Source organism: Psammomys obesus, unplaced genomic scaffold, assembly GCF_907164565.1.
Source record: "Psammomys obesus unplaced genomic scaffold, mPsaObe1.curated_primary_1811, whole genome shotgun sequence".
NCBI lineage: Eukaryota > Metazoa > Chordata > Mammalia > Rodentia > Muridae > Psammomys > Psammomys obesus.
Window position 1 is genome coordinate 22,489,784 of NW_026596117.1, and position 18,453 is coordinate 22,508,236.

Here is an 18,453-nt window from a genome sequence, read left to right on the forward strand (position 1 = left end):
ACAGGGTCTTACAATGTGAATGCAACACGAAAGAAGCTGGCTCTCCCTGCACACTCCTGTCACACTAATGCTTCTGGGAGATGCCAGAGCCTAGTGATCCTGTAGAGAATGCATCACAGGATACACTTATCCTTTCAGGTAGGGGCCAGCATCATTTGAAATTCACGTAATTAAACCTAAGCAATAGTTGTTAAACACCAAAGCTGCACATACTGAACAAAGCACATTTCTGGTGTGCTACTGATCATTTGCCAGAGCCTTGACTGGCACAGCTGACAATGAGCAAAACAGCTGAAACTGTCAGAAGTTACACACGGACACAGGTGCTAAGCGTGCTGAGTGCCCCTGACACACGGATGCACGCACGCTGCGCTGTATTCAGTGCACCATCAGTCATGAGAAGCTAGTAGAACTAAGCGTGAAAAATAAATAGAAATTCCAACCAGTTGGCTCACTCTCGGGAAATGACCTATGGGACCTATTCAGCTACTTTATAGCTGAGCTCCCTTCCTATCACAACACAGCATTCTCTTGCTGAGGGAACGCCAGCCCTGAGCTGGGCTTCACACTCAGCGCTGTTCACACTGAAGCACTGGCTACTCCAAAACACTTGGGCAGATAGCAGTGACACAGCAAGCACTGACTGCCGCCTGAAGGCCTTAATTTGAAACGGGTGAAAGTATGCAGCATTTCTGCAAACAGAATGCTTCGCCTCCTTTTACACATTTCAGGGCCACAGCAACTTTTGGTTCCCTCACTCAAACTCACAAAGCCCCACAGGGCTTCTACTCCACTTGTTTACTGTGTGTGTGCGAAGGTGCTGCCGTGCTCATGTGGGAGTCAGAGTCAGAGAACTAGAGAATAGTTCTTGCTCAGGTCCTCAGGCCTCGTAGCCAGAGCTGAGCCATTTTGCTGGCCCAGACCTAAGAATTCTATGCTGAAACAATGCGGTTTCCACCAATGTGAAAACACAACTGGGAACATTTTCTTACCGTGTTCTTCGACGTGCTCAATGCATAATTTCACAAATTTTGGCACTGTCCCATTCTCTCTCTGACACAGATTAGCAAGATTGCATCCAAATACCTGATCTGAAAAAGATGTATGTTTTAAAATGAATCACAGTTCAGGAAGGGACAAAGTCCTTCAGAGAACAACAGGGATGGCAACACCATTCCCCAGTGTGCCCCCTTCAACCTCAGTCTTCCTGAAGAGACTCCAGGCACAATTTCCTCTCGCAGGAAAGCGTTGTACTTTTTATTCCTCCTGCAGAGCGACCCTCCCTGAATATGGCTCCCTTTCTTCGTTCTGGTCTCGGGCAAAATCACTTCAGAAAAGCCTGACCATCTGTGACTAAGCTAACAGACCTCAGTCACATTCTACTGAATACCGCAGAGGGCTCCGCACACGCATCATCTTCACACCAGCCGTGTGCCTCAGTGCAGCGCATCCCGAGGACCAGAGCCTTGTGGCTCTTCCATCAGCCACTGCTCACGGCTCCCACACTCACGGGCAGCACTTAGAAACACCCCAGTAATTTCAAAACCATCAGAACAGCCACGTATCCTTCCTGTGCACACACCCAATTCCATAAAATATGCTCAAAGTGTCCATCAACCTGCTAAGCTAGACAGTCTGTAGGTGCTAAGTACTCAGAACAAAGAAATGTCTGAAGCAATGAAAAGTCCACAAGCAACAGCTCGGGATTTCTTAGTGGAAAGGCCTGATGAACAAATTAACAGTTGTGTCTATGATCTCCTGTTGCTGCTTTGAAGGCCCTAAACAGCAAACCTACCAGAAATGCTGAGCCATAACCCCTAGAATTGCTACCTTGTTTTGTTGGGGCTTTGGTTATTTTTACATCTCCAGAGTCACAGGAGGCTGTAAGCTGCTTGGCATGGCTGCTGCAGGGGCAGGACATTCCCAACCACTGACTCAGCCTCATCTTTCAGATTTTGTTTCCTCGTTTGTTTTTGAGACAGAGTTTCAATTAACCCACGCTGGGTTCCACAGCCAAGGGTAAGCATGAACTTCTGGTCTTTCCGCCTTGGCCTCCCAAGCACAGAGATACAGGCTGTGCACCTGTGTATAGCTGCTAACGTGAACCAGCCAATCCTTCCACAGTCCAGAAGGCTTATATACGTCCTTCATAGGATCCAGCTTTCTTTTTCAACTGAGAAGATGGTTTGCAAGTAGTCTAGTGATGATTTGCTACAGATCTCATTCTCATACGCACATTGTGTATTCCCCTCACCGTGAGTTCTGAATAAATCCCGCTGGCTTGGGTCACATATTAAAAATTTTAATCTTCAGAGTCAAACACAAGTATAAGCAGGTATAGGTATACGAAGACACGTGCTTTTAAGGAGCACTTTTCCATCTGTTGGTGCAGGATGGTGATCGTAAATGAATTAAGACACAACATTTTTTTACTAATTGTAAAATTACCCTAAAGTAGCGCTAAAGGCAAACCAGGAGGGACAGAGCTGTCTGTCCTTGCTTTCTCTCATGCTCTTAGTGGTTGTCTGTCACGACCTTGCGATGCAGAACCGAGCCTCACTGCCCTGACCTGGCACCTCATCTGTCCTCTGACACGGACTTCAGATGTCTCGGGATTATGCCCGGCTCTGGGTGTCAGCTACACTTTATATGTGCACTTCTCACACGTGCCAATTACTCAAACACTTTTCATCTCGTAGCTAAACTTAACTGAATAAAAAAAATGAAAATGCTGAAACGTTCAGTTTTAATTTCAAACACCTTTTTTTCTGATTCGGCAGACGCTCATTATCGTCAAGGCCGCTTCTACGTACCTTTGATATAACCTTTCTCACGAACAGCTTGCAAAGTAGGGCGTCGGGTAAGAAACTTCTTTAAGTTTTTCTTAGTTTTCTTCTGCTCCGAAGAATCCATGCTGGATCCTTTCATTGCTTAATACAAACAGATATTAGGTATTTCAGGAAACTTTTCTAATAAAAGATTTTCCACAGATGACTCAAAACATCAACCCTATGCTCAAAAAACAAAACAAAACAAAACAAAAAAAAAAAACAGACAGCAACAATGGCTACTCTAAATTTAAGCAAAATGTTTATTTCCGTAACTAAAAGTGTACTGTGCCTGCACTTCTCCTGGAACAAGTCAAGATCTCAACAAGCGATTTTACTTGCCATCAGTGTCGGGAGGTAAAACGACCACAGAACACAACTCAAACTTCCTTCCCGGTGAACGGCAGAAGGGTCTGAGAGTCTGCGTCGACACTATCGAGATTCTGTGCACTGCCATAAAAACGGAGCATGCAGAAGCTGTTCATGTTCCCTTCCATCCTGACTTATGAGCTACCTACCGTAACAGGGAACTCTCAACTACACTTGTTAAAAATAACTGTGTTTGGGAGCATTATGAGCACAGAATACAGCAGTCAAGAACTGAGAGTTTCGGCCAGCCTTGGTGGTGTGCATCTGTAAGCCTACCACGTGATAATCAGAGGCAGGGCGATCAAGAGCTCAAAGCCCGGGCTTCAGGGGGAGCTTGAAGACAGCCTGGACCACACAGAACCCCACCTCAAGTCACAACACTCTGTGGCAACAATTGGTGGTGGCGGTGGTGGTGGTGTGTGTAAGATCTTCATTATACTGCTGGAAAAAAAAGCTGACTCTAGCCACTCAACTAGCTAAGCACGTGGCTTGGTTAAGGGGAAAGGTGTGGAGTCACAGCTAATGGCCAGCACCAACGATGTCCTTCCCCAGGGCCAGCTTTGAGACTGGCGGCTCAGCTCCCCGGCTGTGTGCTGGGGAGGTACCCACTCAGGGCTGTGCATGAGAACGGGACGGTGAGCCGCCTGGCGCCTGGGCAGCGGTGGGGCTGAGGGATGATGATCCCTGCACTCTGGACTTCCAAAAGTCTAGGATTCTATATGAAGCTATACTTTAACTCAGCACAGTTCCGCTTCCCAGAGGCCTCAGAGAAGCACACCGTACTTTCTCCTGGAGTGTCGCACCTTGCTATTACGTCATAAGGGTGCATGCAGTGGTTAAAGAGGGCAGTGAGCTGAAAAGACAGTACTTGATTGGCCTTGTTACTTTTCTAATTCTGGAGAGTGCTCCTTCACACAGGCATTAAGCCCAGGAGACACTGAGAGTTCTCAGCGTCAGCAATGAGGAGAGACTCACAGCGTAGCTTCTTAAGCTCCTTCTGGTCCTTCTCTTTGTCCTGCTTCTCTAGGCCAGTGAACTCGGGCGCATCCTCTTCAGCTGCTTCGTCGGCCTCTGCAGCCTGCTGGTGAGGTTCGCAAACACGTTACTAGCTGCAGCTAGCGGAGCTGCAGCTGCCCAACAGAACTCGCACAATGAACGCCCTCAGAACGACTGGTACGGGGATTTTAGGGAACAGTGTATACAGTAGTATGGTCTAGGAATTTGGCACTCTTTAAAGTATGTTTCCACCCTTAACGACACGAGCCTTCACGGCTAAAAGAGAAATACAGGCGCTAGCTCACGGGGTTAGGGATCACTGCCTCATCTGACAGTGTGTGTGGGTGGCAGGAAGTCGGGAGGTAAGGATAGAGCGGCAGAGGGTCAGACTTCTTCTCCTGGACCTGAAGCCATGTTAGCTGTGACACAGTTTAAGAGCACACTGTCGCACGGCGAAAGCACCAGGGTGACACTGGGGTCAGGTGCTGCAAAGTGCCCACAAGTCCACCGCCTCGCCAAGGCACCTTGCACAGGATGAAAGGTGGACTGAGTTAACTCCCAACGCTCAGGACCGTGGCCCTTCTCCCTGAGGCCTGCGCCACCGAACTGACCCTGTTTCTGGTCTAAGGAAAGCCTCTTGGACACCCAGCACCGTTTACTGGAAAGTGCTTTCTTCCAGCTCTGCACCCGGCGTCAAGTGTGCACAGACGTGTGTGCCCCACAGATATGAAGTGTCCTGCTTCACACAGGTTCATAAAGTCCTAGTGTGTGACACAGTCGGTGAAGAAAGTCTTGGGTGTTTTTAGCTCCTTTTATCTCTAAACGAATTTTAGAATAAGGTTCTCAAATTCAACCAGAAAGCTACTTGGAATCTTAGTGAGACTTTAGACTCAGTCTCTCAGAAACACCTGTGGTTGTTTAAGCCAGCTCTCTCCTCGGCAGGTGCTCACTTGCTGCAGTCCCCCGCCTTACTCCGGGTGCTGGGCTGTCAGGAAGAGGCTGCCTCGGCTCTTCCTTGTTTGACACTATGGAAACAGTAGGTGCCGTCACATCTCACGGAAAACAACTTGCTCCTCTTTCTTCACTAGCCTCATTCCCTGCTTCTGGAGACCTCAACTACAGAACACACACATGCAGCACGCCTTCCCCAGGCTAGCCCGTCTTCATGCTCTGCAGGTTACCACCCTTCCTCAGCACGGCACTCCCTTCCGACCTACTGCGCGCGCAGACTCCCGGGGCTGGCTACTCTGCCTCTGACTATAACCTGCAAGAAGCTGTGGCACAGTACTGCGAGCTGCCCAGTGCACACGCACTCATGGACTCGGAAAATGCACGCTGCTCAGACTGTGACTACCGACGAAGCCTGTACGGCCAGGGAACAGCCTGAACAGACGCTGACAGGCCCAAGTTGCTGGACTTCAATGAAGGTCACAGGCGGTTCTAAGAATGAACTACCAGCTACCAAAACCAATCACATCTTAGCGACGAGCTCAACAAAGAGTGCTCACCTGGCAAGCGCAAGGCCAAGGCTGACCCACACATCCAAAGAAGCAAACAAACCCACAGATGGACAGACAGATCACGATGTTACATTAGGAAACCAGTTTAGAAGATTACTCGCATTTCCGAATGAAAATAAAATTGATCACGGTTTCAGAGACAGAGGGAGAAAAGTAAAACTATTATACAATATTACACTATTGAAGGTTTCCTGATCTGTTTTTAGAACAAGTGTTAGCTTTCCTTTTTCTCAGCTAGAAGGCCCCGGTGTGAGTAAGAGGTTAAGGATGCAGAGAATACACAGCTCTCAGTGGCCGCTAAGGCAACAATGAACGCCTTCAGGAGAGAAGAGGCAGAAAAGCACACACTGATGGGGCTGCAGCTGCATACATCAAAGCTTGACCTCTGGCCCCTTCCCATCAGACAGCACTCCTCCCGCCACATCCAGGCACCCACTGTGTAGTACTATGCACTAAGCACTGTTCATTCCTTCTGCATGAACCAAAGTGCAATGTAAACACTGCGGCAAAGTCATTGACACAAACGCTTTGTCAGGACGTTTAGTCACTAGACACAGAATGATAACATGATCTTTCCCTTGTCTACCTTGGTTAGCACACACATGCACGAATTCAGTCTTTACATCTATAGTCTGAAATCTGCATATAACAGTTAGAAAACCAGAAAAACAGCTCTCCAATTAAAAAAGAAATGAGACAGGGTCTCACAACGTAGCTCTGGCTGTCTTGGAGCTCACTGTGTAGACCAGGCTAGCCTCAAATGCACAGAGATCCGCCTGCCTCCACCCCCGAAGTGTGAGAATCAAAGGTGTGTGCGCCACCACACCTGGTTATGCAACAAAAATTTTACTCAAGCCGAATACATACCTGGTTATCGATAGTACCACTGAGAACTTTAAACCAATCATTAATAACAGCATCATTATCAGACTGAATTAGCAGTTCTGTGCCCTGGCGAGTTCTCAGCTGTAGAGAAAAGAAAACGAACAGTCAGTGCTTTTTCCACAGTGCATGAAAACGTGCGTCCCAGCCTGCAGTCTGCACTGCCCCAGGTCTCACACTGAGAGCAGCAGAGGTGCTAGGGCACCAGGGAATGCCTGACACCAGTGCCAGTACCAGGCCAGTGATTGCACACAACATAAAGTTGGGTTTTGTAGTAAATTCTCAATAAAAACCTAGTAACTCAGGACTCCAAAGTAGTATAGTTTATAATTTAAAAATAAACTCGTCTAAAAGCAACACAGTTACAACTAAAACTGAAACATTTATAAAGAAAGAACAGTCTGCAGTATTGCATTCGCCTTAACTTTTTCACAGCCTAAGAATTTCCTTGATCTTGTTATGAATACAAATATAGTAAGTTAGGTCTTCAGTATTTCCAACTTAACAGACAGTGATACTAACTATAAAGACAAAGCACAAACGACGATAATGTCACGTTCCTTTAAAATGTTTATACATGTATCTAAAATTAAGTTCATTTATTTATTGTGTATGTGTATAGCTAACTGTTCAATCATGACCTGAAATAAGAATATCCAGTATTTTCCATGAGATCCAAAAATAACTTAATCTCTTTGGCCTAAGTTTTTCACACTTTAATGTAAACTGTGAAAATATCCCTCACATTCCCTGGCTGATAACTCAATTTGTTTTTCCAGAGGAACATTTGGTAGTTTTCTCCCAAACAATGCTCTGAGAATCACTTCATCCACAATTCACAAGTATTACTTAGTAAAGCTATTTCTTAAAAAAAATAAACTTAAGATACTATGACATTTTAACCTGAATAACACTGGGCCAAAGTCTAACATGATGCTCTCCTTTGAGATTTCTCAGGAGTTTGACCATCTAGAAAACATTGAAATTGTCTAAAATAGGGATCAAATACATACTATCCCCAAAATGTATTTGACCATGGCTCCTTTCCTCACCCAGGAACCAGCTACTGAACTGCAAAGCTGACTTGGGAACTAATGGCATCCTTTCCTGCATCCTTGTAGACAGTGGTCAAGCCACCCCCAGCACTGAGCACATGCGGTTATAGACAGGGAGAGGGTCCCAATCAAAGTCAGAGCAGTTTCTTAAAAGCAAAACAAATCGGAGCACTGAAATCATCTACAAATCCATCTAATTTACAACAGTGTACACGTGATGTTAAAGCAAAGTATAGTAAAGTACATATTTTAAAGGCTTTTTTTTTTTTTTAAGTAGCATGACTGTTGTGGCATTGAGATCAGGGTGGGTTGGTACAAGGCATGACAATAAAGAGTAAGGTCACACAGGCCCTGCTTAAAGACATCCCAGAACTTCCTCCAGCTTGCTGCAGTGGGCCTCACGCACGCCTGCACACACACACACACCATCCTTACAACATTATGGCACAAATGACTTAGTCACAAACTTTGCCTGTATGTGTCACAATGAAAGACTAAACACGTACATGCTAAAGGAAGCATGTAGGCTGTTTACCTCAAACACGTTCTTCTTGCTGGATTTGTCCTTTGATGCCATCTCAATCGTTGCCCCCTTCAGGTCCACTGTAAATTCTGGTTTGGACTGATTACTTCCAAACTTCATTTTAGGAAAAAGAGAGAAGGCTTTGAGTAATACACATGCATAGCTATGTGTGTTCAAAACGAAGACCAACCACATTTACTGAACAGATCATTTTAAATCCTTCTATTTTCAGATTCAAAAATGGCTAAGTACACTTAAATCCAATCTCAGCTCCAACAGCTCCGATCACGGTAACTCCCACAGAAGGAAATCAGGTAATGCTATTATCTGCAAACAGGTGGACATAATCTGCAGCCTCACGGTTCTACTTCTCAGAACTCATGCCACACTGTACGTGGCCATACAGAAGATTATGTGTTAAAGGCAATGCCTGACCACCACGTGTGTGTAAATCACACGCAGATGCCATGTGCATTTTCTAACATCCTTTCAACAGAAACCCTGAGCCTGATCATTTAACTCAGCGTTTGCTAGAAATTGTAAGTCAGGTGCTGTAACGCCTTTAGCAACATAACAAGAGCATGAAGAGAGCAGGAAAATATATGGCATGGGTGGTTAGGAAAAAACACTTAGCTACTTACTATGTTTTGTTAACTACACAAGAAAGAAAATGTGCTTTAATATTTACTTATTCTGTTGGCATGCCACTAATACCTTAACATTTCCACTCACCCTGCTGTGTAAGAATAGAGAAAGTGTCCCTATGGGACGGCAATGGTTTAGTATTTTACAACGTCTAAGAACTATGATCTACAGGTAAGAAAGATTACAAACATCTCCGGGTTGATGTAAGAAGTTTCATTTGGTAAACCGTTGTGTCAGTTTGCACTCGCCTTTGGCATCAGAGCCAACACTGCAGGATAACTCTCCACTGTGACAGCACTGTTCCACTTAGCAGCTTCGCCCTGAAGGAAGGACTAGACTTCAGCTACTGCATTTTTCAGTGACTGGTACAGACTTACATAATGTTCTTGTACCAAAACAAGAAACAGGGGCCAAGTGGAATTACTACTGAAACCACAACCACTACAACAAAAATAAGGGTAACTTTCACTTTTAACCTTTCTACCACTGTAACTCAAACAATCAACTATAAACCTACACAGAAACAGTAACATTCTGGGCAGAACTGAGACACCCCAAATCTCCTAGGGCGTGAACATACACTTAGTAAAACAGGGTCAGTCATTTACTCTGCGGCCAGCATGTTCCGTAGATGGTCAGGAGGAGCTAAGATCACATACAACCAACCTGTTAGGCTAAACAGTGGTGTGAAAAATGAGAGAAAAACGGAACTGATATGTTTGGCAACATTTTTTTCTCATTCTTTTTCAAAACATAGTACCACTTTACGGAAACCCCTACCAGTCAATGTAGTTATGGCATCAAAACTCAACAACGAAAACCCTAACCAGGAGTGAGGGGACACAACTAGACACAGTGACAGGGGAGACAAGGTCAGACTTTACATCTGATGATGGACAGGCTTTTTTCTAAGAAGAAAGCGCAATAAGCAAGAACTCATAGCTTGAACCCTGTTGACAAAAGGACTTGATGGGGTGAGGAAAGAAATGATTTCATAACAACACACAACAGTGTGATGGCACACATAAGAAAGAGCACAATGGAAGCAGGTAGCAGAAGAACACAATTCCACAAGCAAACATCACACTATTGTAGCTGAACTGTTTGGTGTAGAGTACTGTGTCATCACAAAAGTCCATGTTTATTTTTAAGATGAATGGTTTACAAAGTCTGTCATGAATAAGCGCATCCTAGCTGTACACCACAGAGCACCTGGGGGCTCACAGGAGGACTGCCGCCTCGACCAGCCTCTGAGGACGACCACACAGTGCCACGTCAGCTCCTGGGCGTGTCTATGTCGCCTCTCTTCTCCTTCCCTAGCGCACCAGGGCAGCAGGGAGCTTGTCCTCTGTGGGACGTCTGACAGTGCCTGGTTCTAGGGAAGTGAGCGGGGGTGCCGGCCACCTGTAAAACCTCAGTTCACAGAGCAGGCACTCGCAACACAAAAACCGGCCCTGAAGATAACTCCATTTGGGGGAATTCAACAGTAGAAACGAGTGCTTCACGGGCCAGTGAAGTGCCTTGGTGAACGCAGGTGCTTGCTGAGCAGGCTGCGACCAGAGCTCCGTGCCCTGAGCTGACCCGGAGGGGCAAGCTCTGCCAGCTGTCCTCTGCCCTCCATGCACGCCTGAGCTCGCTCACAGTCAGTCCCTCCCCCCAGCCTCGCTACTCCCCCTACACAGAAATCAACAATAAGTTTGCAAGAATGTCTCAGTAACTACTGATGTCTGAGTGCTGTTATCTGCATGTGTGCGTGCAGCTTCTCGATTGCAGGTGGAATGTATGTATTTCGTGTATTCAATTGTATCTGCTCTTAGGGGAAAAGGTAATAAGGAACATGATGGTTTAGAAAGAAGTGTGAAGAGAGCGGGTAAGCATGAGCCTGTATGGGTGTGAGTGTGAAGGCTGCTACCTCTTCCAGTGATCGCTGGGAATTTTAGTATGGACATAACTTCTAAAGAACGACACTTCTCTTCAACTGTGACCAGGGCCTCAACAGCAAGGCGGTACAGGTGGCTGGGAGGCACAGCCTCAGCACAGCGCCTGCTGCGGGCAGAGAAGCTCCTCACCGAGGCAGGGTCTCCCCACGGCACAAGGGAACACATTTTACACACTCGCTCCGGTGCCGACCGAGCAGAATTCTTTCAAGTTGTGCACAGCGATCCTAAGGGCGTCTTACCCATCCTGCCAATCCTTGGTATTTATGATGTACTTGCAAAATATTTCATACCCACTCCTATACTCCTTATTTAAACGCAACTGTTTGTATTGACCCATTTAATCCAGTTTTATTCTCTTAATACGTGAACTGGACCACAACAATAATAAAGCTTCATTTAAGATGAAAGTTCAAACAATAAATCTCCCACATGAAAATGTTAATGATCCTACAACTTCCAAATTGGCTAGCTAGTGACTTCTGAGCACTGTTTCTCCACTACAGCACAGCAGCCAGGGGATTAAAAAGGCTGCCCATGTGTCTGCACTTGTCAGTATTAACAGATATTAACAACGAGTTCTGAATTGTGTAAAGTGTTCAACAGCAAAACTTTAAACAAATACAACTATCCCATTAATGACTGTGGGCTGGTGTGTCTACCTGATACCTGTAAATCCCAAAGCTGTTCATATTTTTTAAGAGTCATACACAAGGCTGCTGAGATGGCTCAGTGGATTGTGGTGTGAGCTGGTAACGTGAATCTAATTCCACAAAGTTGTCCTCCGTTAGCACGTTCAAGCATGGCACCCACGTGCTTGCACGCGCGCACACACACACGTCTCAGTGAGCTCCCTCAGCACAGCGGCCGGCTACTTTCTCGGGCGCGTCCACCGCAGCCGTCAGTGGCCAGGCCTCACTAGTTAAGCAAACGGGCACTCGGCAGCTGTCGGGCACTGGCTCACTGCTTATCTTAACTGCCTGTCCATTTTTCTTCCGTGCACTCATCTTCCACAGTCAGTTTCTAACAAACGCTGGGCCACAAGTATGAAGAAAACACAAACAATTCTTCAGAAATGCGTTCACACAAAGAGCCCCACACACTTCATGGCAGCAGGAAAAGGAGGGAAGCACAGTTATCAGTCTACTTCAGGGAGACGGGTCAAGCCAGCACTTCCACCTTCGACATGACCGTGCATCTGCGTCATTTCCTAGTCACTTCCACTACACCGCCGGACAGAGTGCGAACTCCACGGTTAGGGAGCCAAAACCAGAAACGCTGCAGAGCGCTCACAGTCACACACAGCTGATCTGGATTTTGAGAGCCGTTCTCAGATCGGCCGTGAGCCGGGCCCTCGGGCACGCGAGGCACCGCTCGGCACGCTCTCAAATGCAGAGACAAAAATTGGCTGCAGAGAAGCTGGGCTTCTCTCTTCAAACAGAAGATACAGGTCCTAGGCTAATTTGAAAAAATCAGTTTTTGTAAGAAAATTCTGGTTACAGCAGGATAACAGACATTTATAATAATGTCACTTTCAATTTTATTTGAATACTGACACTTGAATTATAGTTACCGAAAGTTCTAGAAATACCGGAAGTATGCACTCTGCAAGTCTTAGTTCCTTGAATGTCTGATACTGCCATGTCCTATCTATGACAGGAAAGACGGACAAGAGAAACGGCTGTCTCGGAGCAGAGGGCTAAGGTGCACATCATCCTTTGCACTTAGAACATGCCAGCATTCAAAATGTTAGCAACTGGAAGTCACAACCCGGCAACATTGTAGCAACTGTAACCATAACTGTAACAACTGAGCAACAACAGAAAACACCACAATAAATAGTGTCAGCAGCCCACAAAGAAAAGCCCCATCTGTGTTCCTCCTAAAAGCTGCCTGACATCACAGTACAGCCACACCTGAGTCAGCTCCAGGTGCCAAAGGGTCCAACAGGCAAAGGCCAGCGGAGGCACATGACTGCCTATTTCCTAACTATCTGAAATGATCATTAAAAACAGGGAAGTTTTCACAACCTGAGAAGGAGCCAACATCCCGAAGTGCTGAGGCCGCTAGCTGCCGGTCACAGGATAATGCCAGCTGCTGGTTTAATGCAGCCAGCCAGACCTTTCCAACAGCCTCCTGCAAGTCCAAGCACGTCTTCAGGAAAAGATCTTTTCTAATACAGACACACAGTGCTTGATGTCAAGAACTCCAGAGATTCAGACCCCTGACATTCAGAAATTATACCACTCACAGGATTTTTAAATTTTATTTAAGTTTATTTTATGTGCATTAGTGAGAGGTGTCAGATCCCTTGGAATCGGCATTACAGACAGTTGTGAGCTGCCATGTGGGTGCTGGGAAATAAACCCCAGTCCTTTGAAAGAGCAGACGGTGCTCTTAACCACTGAGCCATCTCTCCAGCCCCACGATTTAACTGTATAACACGTCCACAGAGAGATACTTACCCAGCTTGTACTACTTCCTTGAGTTTTCGTAAAAAGCAAAGATGAACCCTGCAACACCGCCCAAGAAGACAACCAGTTCTTTCTGCAATTACACAGATGAAAACAAGACTGATCAAACACTGGAAACCAACAGCCACTTAGTGCTCATCACTGCTAGCCACAATTTAATGATCACTACTTGAACTACTTATACTAGACATAGAATTCTAACGGCATCCATAGTCACGTTAGTGCTCAATGTGACAGCATCAGACAAAACAAATGAGGTTAGTCAGAAAGGTAAACAACTAAAATAACTGTGACCAAAGGACCCGAATGTTTTCACTAGTACACTGTGATTAAGAACATTCATTTATTTCAGTCCTACAAAGGAACATATTGAAGAAACAGGCAGTACGTACTAGATAATGTTAAGAGGATGTATTAAATTACAGACTGCTCACTAAGATGAGATTTTAAAGATTACTAAGTTACAAAGGCAGCACATACATGCTCAGACTATAAGAATGTGTAAAGGATGGGTTGGGAGGTGGCTCATCAGGTGAAGGCACCTGTTTCGAAGCTCAGTGACTGGGTTCAATCTCCTGGACCCACGTACTGTGAAGAGAAAACCCCCACATTCTCCAGCTGCCATGTGCGCACTGTCAAAACACTCCCACTTCTCTCCCAGTTCATGTTCCAGAGACAAGCAAAAGTGGGTGTTCCGTCATGTGGGTCTTTTTCGAAGACTGTTTTGAGTCACTCCTGCTTGTGCATGTCTGGTCAGAGGACGGCTCTAAAGTCACCTCTCTGCTCCCCCCTTTATGCGGGGCTGGGGTCCAACTGGAGTTTGTAGGCTTGGGTAGCAGGAAATTTCTCCTGCTGAGCCATCTCGCTAGCCCTCCATGTGGTTCTTTCAAACACTGTCCACCGGAAGCTGGTGGTGGTCTAAGGCTAAAAGCATGTTTTACTCTTGCAGAGGCCTAGGTTCAGTTCCTAGCAGCCCCTGGCATTTCACAACCAGCCACAAGCCCAGTTCCAGAGAACCCAGAGTCCTCTTCCAACATCCTTAGACACAGCCCACACACAGTGCACATACATACATGCAGACTAAATGCTCATACACATAAAATACTGCCCACGGACTGACTGCCCTGTCTCCAGACACACAGGCAAGGTCCACAGTAACGTGAAACACTTCTGGTGGTCCTAACAGCTTTAACGGGGACTGCCAGCAGAGTCTGGCAGTCAGCCCAACTTCCCTGCTTCTTACGGTTTCCACTGAGGATTTTAATTTTCTCAAATGTTTCTCCCATTGGAGTGAGCTTTACATTATTTGAAATTTTATTTTTGTATCTACTTCAGGCCTAGAAATTTCTTTTCAAGTAGCAAACACAAATTAATATTTGCTAATAAAAAAATAACATCTTATAAGGAGTTCAGTCGGTGGGAGGGTGAAAAGAACATTAACTCGACGTGCTCCGCAGCTTCGGCCTGGCTTCCGTCCAGCACACGGCCAGCTGTGGGAGCCCTGCGAGCACTGAGCTCCGCTGCCTTGTTCACAATGTTCACCTCTCCATTGACTGCCCATAGTTCATGCACACTGTTTCTGTCTGTTGTGTTTTGCCCAATAAAGTGTAATTCCGTCCAGGTCTTAGTGCCTTGTGGCTGGACGGAAACAACATGTAGCCAAGGACAACCTTGACCTTTCTGACCTTGTCCACCTGCAGTGCTGGAGGCACAGCTGCGGCCTGTGTCTGTGTAATACGCATGGCAGCAACTGAGCTTCCACATCCTTAGCCAGCCATGGGTCTGCCACCGAGCAGTTTTCCCCATGAACCGATTCACCTGGTGTTATTTTATGCACACGTACGTGTGTGTGTGTGTGTGTGTGAGAGAGAGAGAGAGAGAGAGAGAGTGAGTACAGCACGTGTGCCTGGGTGTGAGTGTATGCATGCACATGCGTGTTCTCCCCTGTCACTCTCCTCTTTACGCTTTCAGGGCAAGGGCTCTGCCTAAAGCCAAAGCTCTTGTCTGGGCCGAGGCTGGCAGCCAGCAAACCCTAGCAGCCCTCCTGTCTCTGCCCCTATTGTACAGGGTGAGACCACGCTTGGCTTCTGACAAGGATGCTGGGATTCAAACTGGGGTCCCTGTTGCTGTGCGAGAAACACTCATTCCCACTGAGCCGTCTCTCTGCTCCCTGCTCTGCCATTTCAGAGTATCCACGTTTTAATAATTCTTTCAAATTCATTTCCCCTTTGCTAAGCTCCTGCTTTCTTTTTAAAGTTTAACATCCCTGCTCAGAGCTCACATAAATCACCTGAGGCTGTTTTTAAGCACAGTGCTCTGCTTCAGAAAATCCAAACAGTCAATCTGCATGTTAGACATAGTTACAGTCTAACGCTCTTTATTAAAATTTATTTTCTATTTCATTGTGTGGACGTCTTCTATGCTGTTTCAGGATGACTTTCATTTTCTTGTGAACCTATTTCATAACGCCCTCTCTACTCCAAAAGATGCTTTTCCCCTTTCCAACTCTGTATGTAAAAGGAAGAATTATTTTCCTTTCTTTAAAAAAAAACAATTGTGGGGGCTGGAGAGATGGCTCAGTGGTTAAGAGCACTGTCTGCTCTTCCAAAGGACCCAGGTTCAATTCCCAGCACCCACATGGCAGCTTACAACTGTCTGTACCCTGAATTCAAAGGGATCTGACACCTTCACACTAATGCACATAAAATTAATAAATAAAAAAAGAAAAGTTAAAAAAAAAAAAAAACAGTTGTGTGAGACCCTAAGAAGCTAAGTAACAAGGAGGGCCCAAGGGAGGGTGCTTGACTCTCACTCAGAAGGGAAACACACTAGAGAGCAGAAGTGGGTGAAGAGAGGGAACAGTGCAGGTAAGGGGGTGTGGAGGGAAACAAGGTGGGGACCAGTTGTGGTCAGAAGGTCAGAGGGCTCAGAGAGAGAAGAGGAACCGAGGGCAGGGGCAGAAACCCGGGGCAAGCTGGACACCTTCCACAGGGAGGATATGGGAGTGACTCCAGATAAAGACTGAAGAGGCCACCTTCTAGCCAGACGGGACTCCTAGTGGAGGAGGGGAACACCAAACTGCCCTCAAACACCTCGACCCAGATCTACCCTGCCTACAAGATGTGCAGGGATAATTAGAGGAGAGATTGAAGTTATATCCAACCAGTGCCTGGCCCAACCAGAGACCCACCCCACAGGAAAGAGCCAGCCCCTGACACTATTAATGGTGCTCTGCTGTGCTTGCAGACAGGAGCCTAGCATAGCTGGCCTCTGAGAGGCTCCACCCGGCAGCTGATGGGAACAGACGCAGAGACCCACAGCCAAACATTAGGCAGAGTTCAAGAAGTCTTGGGGAAGAGTGGGGGAAGGACAGAAGGACCCAGAAGCTCCAGAAGAAGACCAACAGAGTCAACTAACCAGGGCTCAGGGGGCCTGTGGAGACTGAAGCACCAACCAAGGACCATGCATGGACTGGACCTAGGTCTCTACAAAGATGTAGCCAACAGGCAGCTTGGTCTTCATGTGGTCCCTAGTGAGGGGAGCGGGGGCTGACTCTGACATGGACTCTGTTGCCTGCTTTTCGATCCCTTCCCTTTGGTGCGGCTGCCTCACCCAGCCTTGGTGAAAGAGGATGTGCTCCATCCTGATGACTTGATGTGTTGGGGTGGGTTGGTGCGAGGGGGGCTCCCCTTCTTTGAGGAGTAGGGAAGGGGAGTAGGGGAAGAGAGGGGACCAAGAGGAGAAGAGAAGAGGGAGAAGGCTATGACTGAGATATAAAGTGAATAAAATTTTTAGAAGAATATAAAACTTTCAAAGGAAAACAAAGACTTTGGTATCTGTGTTTCTGCAAAACATCCCAGAAAAATGCTGATGGGAATAGAGGAAAAAAAGCTGTAAAAAGTGCCTGTTTCTGCAGGCCAGCAATGGGCAGATCACCACGGTAGCCTCTCCGCTTCAGAGTGCATACAGAACTTTTAAGATAGAAGTTAAATTATGACTACAAGGCATGTGTGTGTGTGTGTGTGTGTGTGTGTGTGTGTGTGTGTGTGTGTGTGTGTGTGGTGCTTGCATGCCAGTGTGCCCATGACCACACGTGCACATCAGAGGTCACAGCAGGAGGCCAGGTGACCTCTCCCAGCACCCTCTGCCTTCCTGCCTTAACACAGGGTTTCTCACTCCACAGGAACTCATTCTGGCTAGCCGACTAGTGAGCCCCTGGGATCTGCCTACTTATTCCCCAATGCTGGGGGTCCAGGCATGTGCAGTCCCACCTGGCTTTTTCACATGGGTGGTGGGGATTTGAACTCAGGCCTTCCCGTGTGCAAAGCAAGCACGTCTACCCACTGAACCATTCATTTATACATCTGCAAAATTAACTAAGCAGAACGTCAAGTGCACTATTACATGCAATAGCACACACTGTGTGCACCCCAAACGCCTGCTGGCAGCAGGTTCAGGTACATTCTACAGAGAGTGACTAACGTGCTAATGACTGACTAGACCGCAGTGGCACATGCTGTGCCAGCCCTGAGGTAATGACGTCGAACCATCTCCAAGCCAGATGTACAACAGACCATGATCAATAATGTCACTAGAGCCAGGCGTGGTGGCACATGCCTTTAATCCCAGGAGGCAGAGGCAGGTGGATGGCTGTGAGTGAGTCCAGGACAGCCAGGGCTGCACAGAGAAACCCCGTCTCTGTAAGAGAGTTGTCAATGTCTACACAAACGCCCACGTGTAGACCCCGCCTGGAGGAAGGCACGCATGCACATGTAAAACCCGTCTGGAGGAAAGCGCGCATGCCCATGGCCCTGAGGGAGGACAGACGCTGTGGAGGCTTCGCTACAGTCACCAGTCATCTTTGCTTTTCATTACAAGCCCCACCAACTGCTTGCTGAACAAAGAATACCAAAAAAAGCAATGTTTCTTCAGGTCCCTCTTCTTATTTCTGAATACTATTTTTAAACGTGTTAAAGGAAACACTTCACAGTAAGCTCACTAGAAGATACATGATTGAAAACAGCTCTAAGCTGTTCTATCAGTTCTACTGGAATGTAAGTTCTCATCTCCCCAGTCAGCTAAATATGTAAGAATATTAAAGATTTCATACTTACCGAACCTTTTTTCCATTTTCAGTAATTTTTGTTACATTTAGCAATCCATATTTCTCCTGACCCTATGAAACAAAATGACACTTTTTATATAGCATTCATATAGATAATAA

The 18,453-nt window shown here is 46.5% G+C and overlaps 1 protein-coding gene across 11 annotated transcripts in view; it reads right to left on the reverse strand.

Annotated features, from left to right (window-relative positions):
- Window positions 1-18,453, reverse strand: part of Arhgap12 (Rho GTPase activating protein 12) — a 94,217-nt gene that overhangs the window by 4,368 nt on the left and 71,396 nt on the right. For 7 of the 11 annotated variants that reach the window (XM_055629241.1, XM_055629239.1, XM_055629233.1 and 4 more), the window contains 7 exons: window positions 18,344-18,405; window positions 13,221-13,302; window positions 8,186-8,287; window positions 6,581-6,679; window positions 4,173-4,278; window positions 2,814-2,930; window positions 993-1,091 (listed from right to left, as the gene is read on the reverse strand). In XM_055629241.1, the coding sequence (XP_055485216.1) occupies window positions 993-1,091; window positions 2,814-2,930; window positions 4,173-4,278; window positions 6,581-6,679; window positions 8,186-8,287; window positions 13,221-13,302; window positions 18,344-18,405 (667 nt within the window). The remainder of the gene's footprint in view (window positions 1-992; window positions 1,092-2,813; window positions 2,931-4,172; window positions 4,279-6,580; window positions 6,680-8,185; window positions 8,288-13,220; window positions 13,303-18,343; window positions 18,406-18,453) is intronic. The other 4 variants (XM_055629243.1, XM_055629242.1, XM_055629240.1 and 1 more) reach the window with 1 other exon arrangement.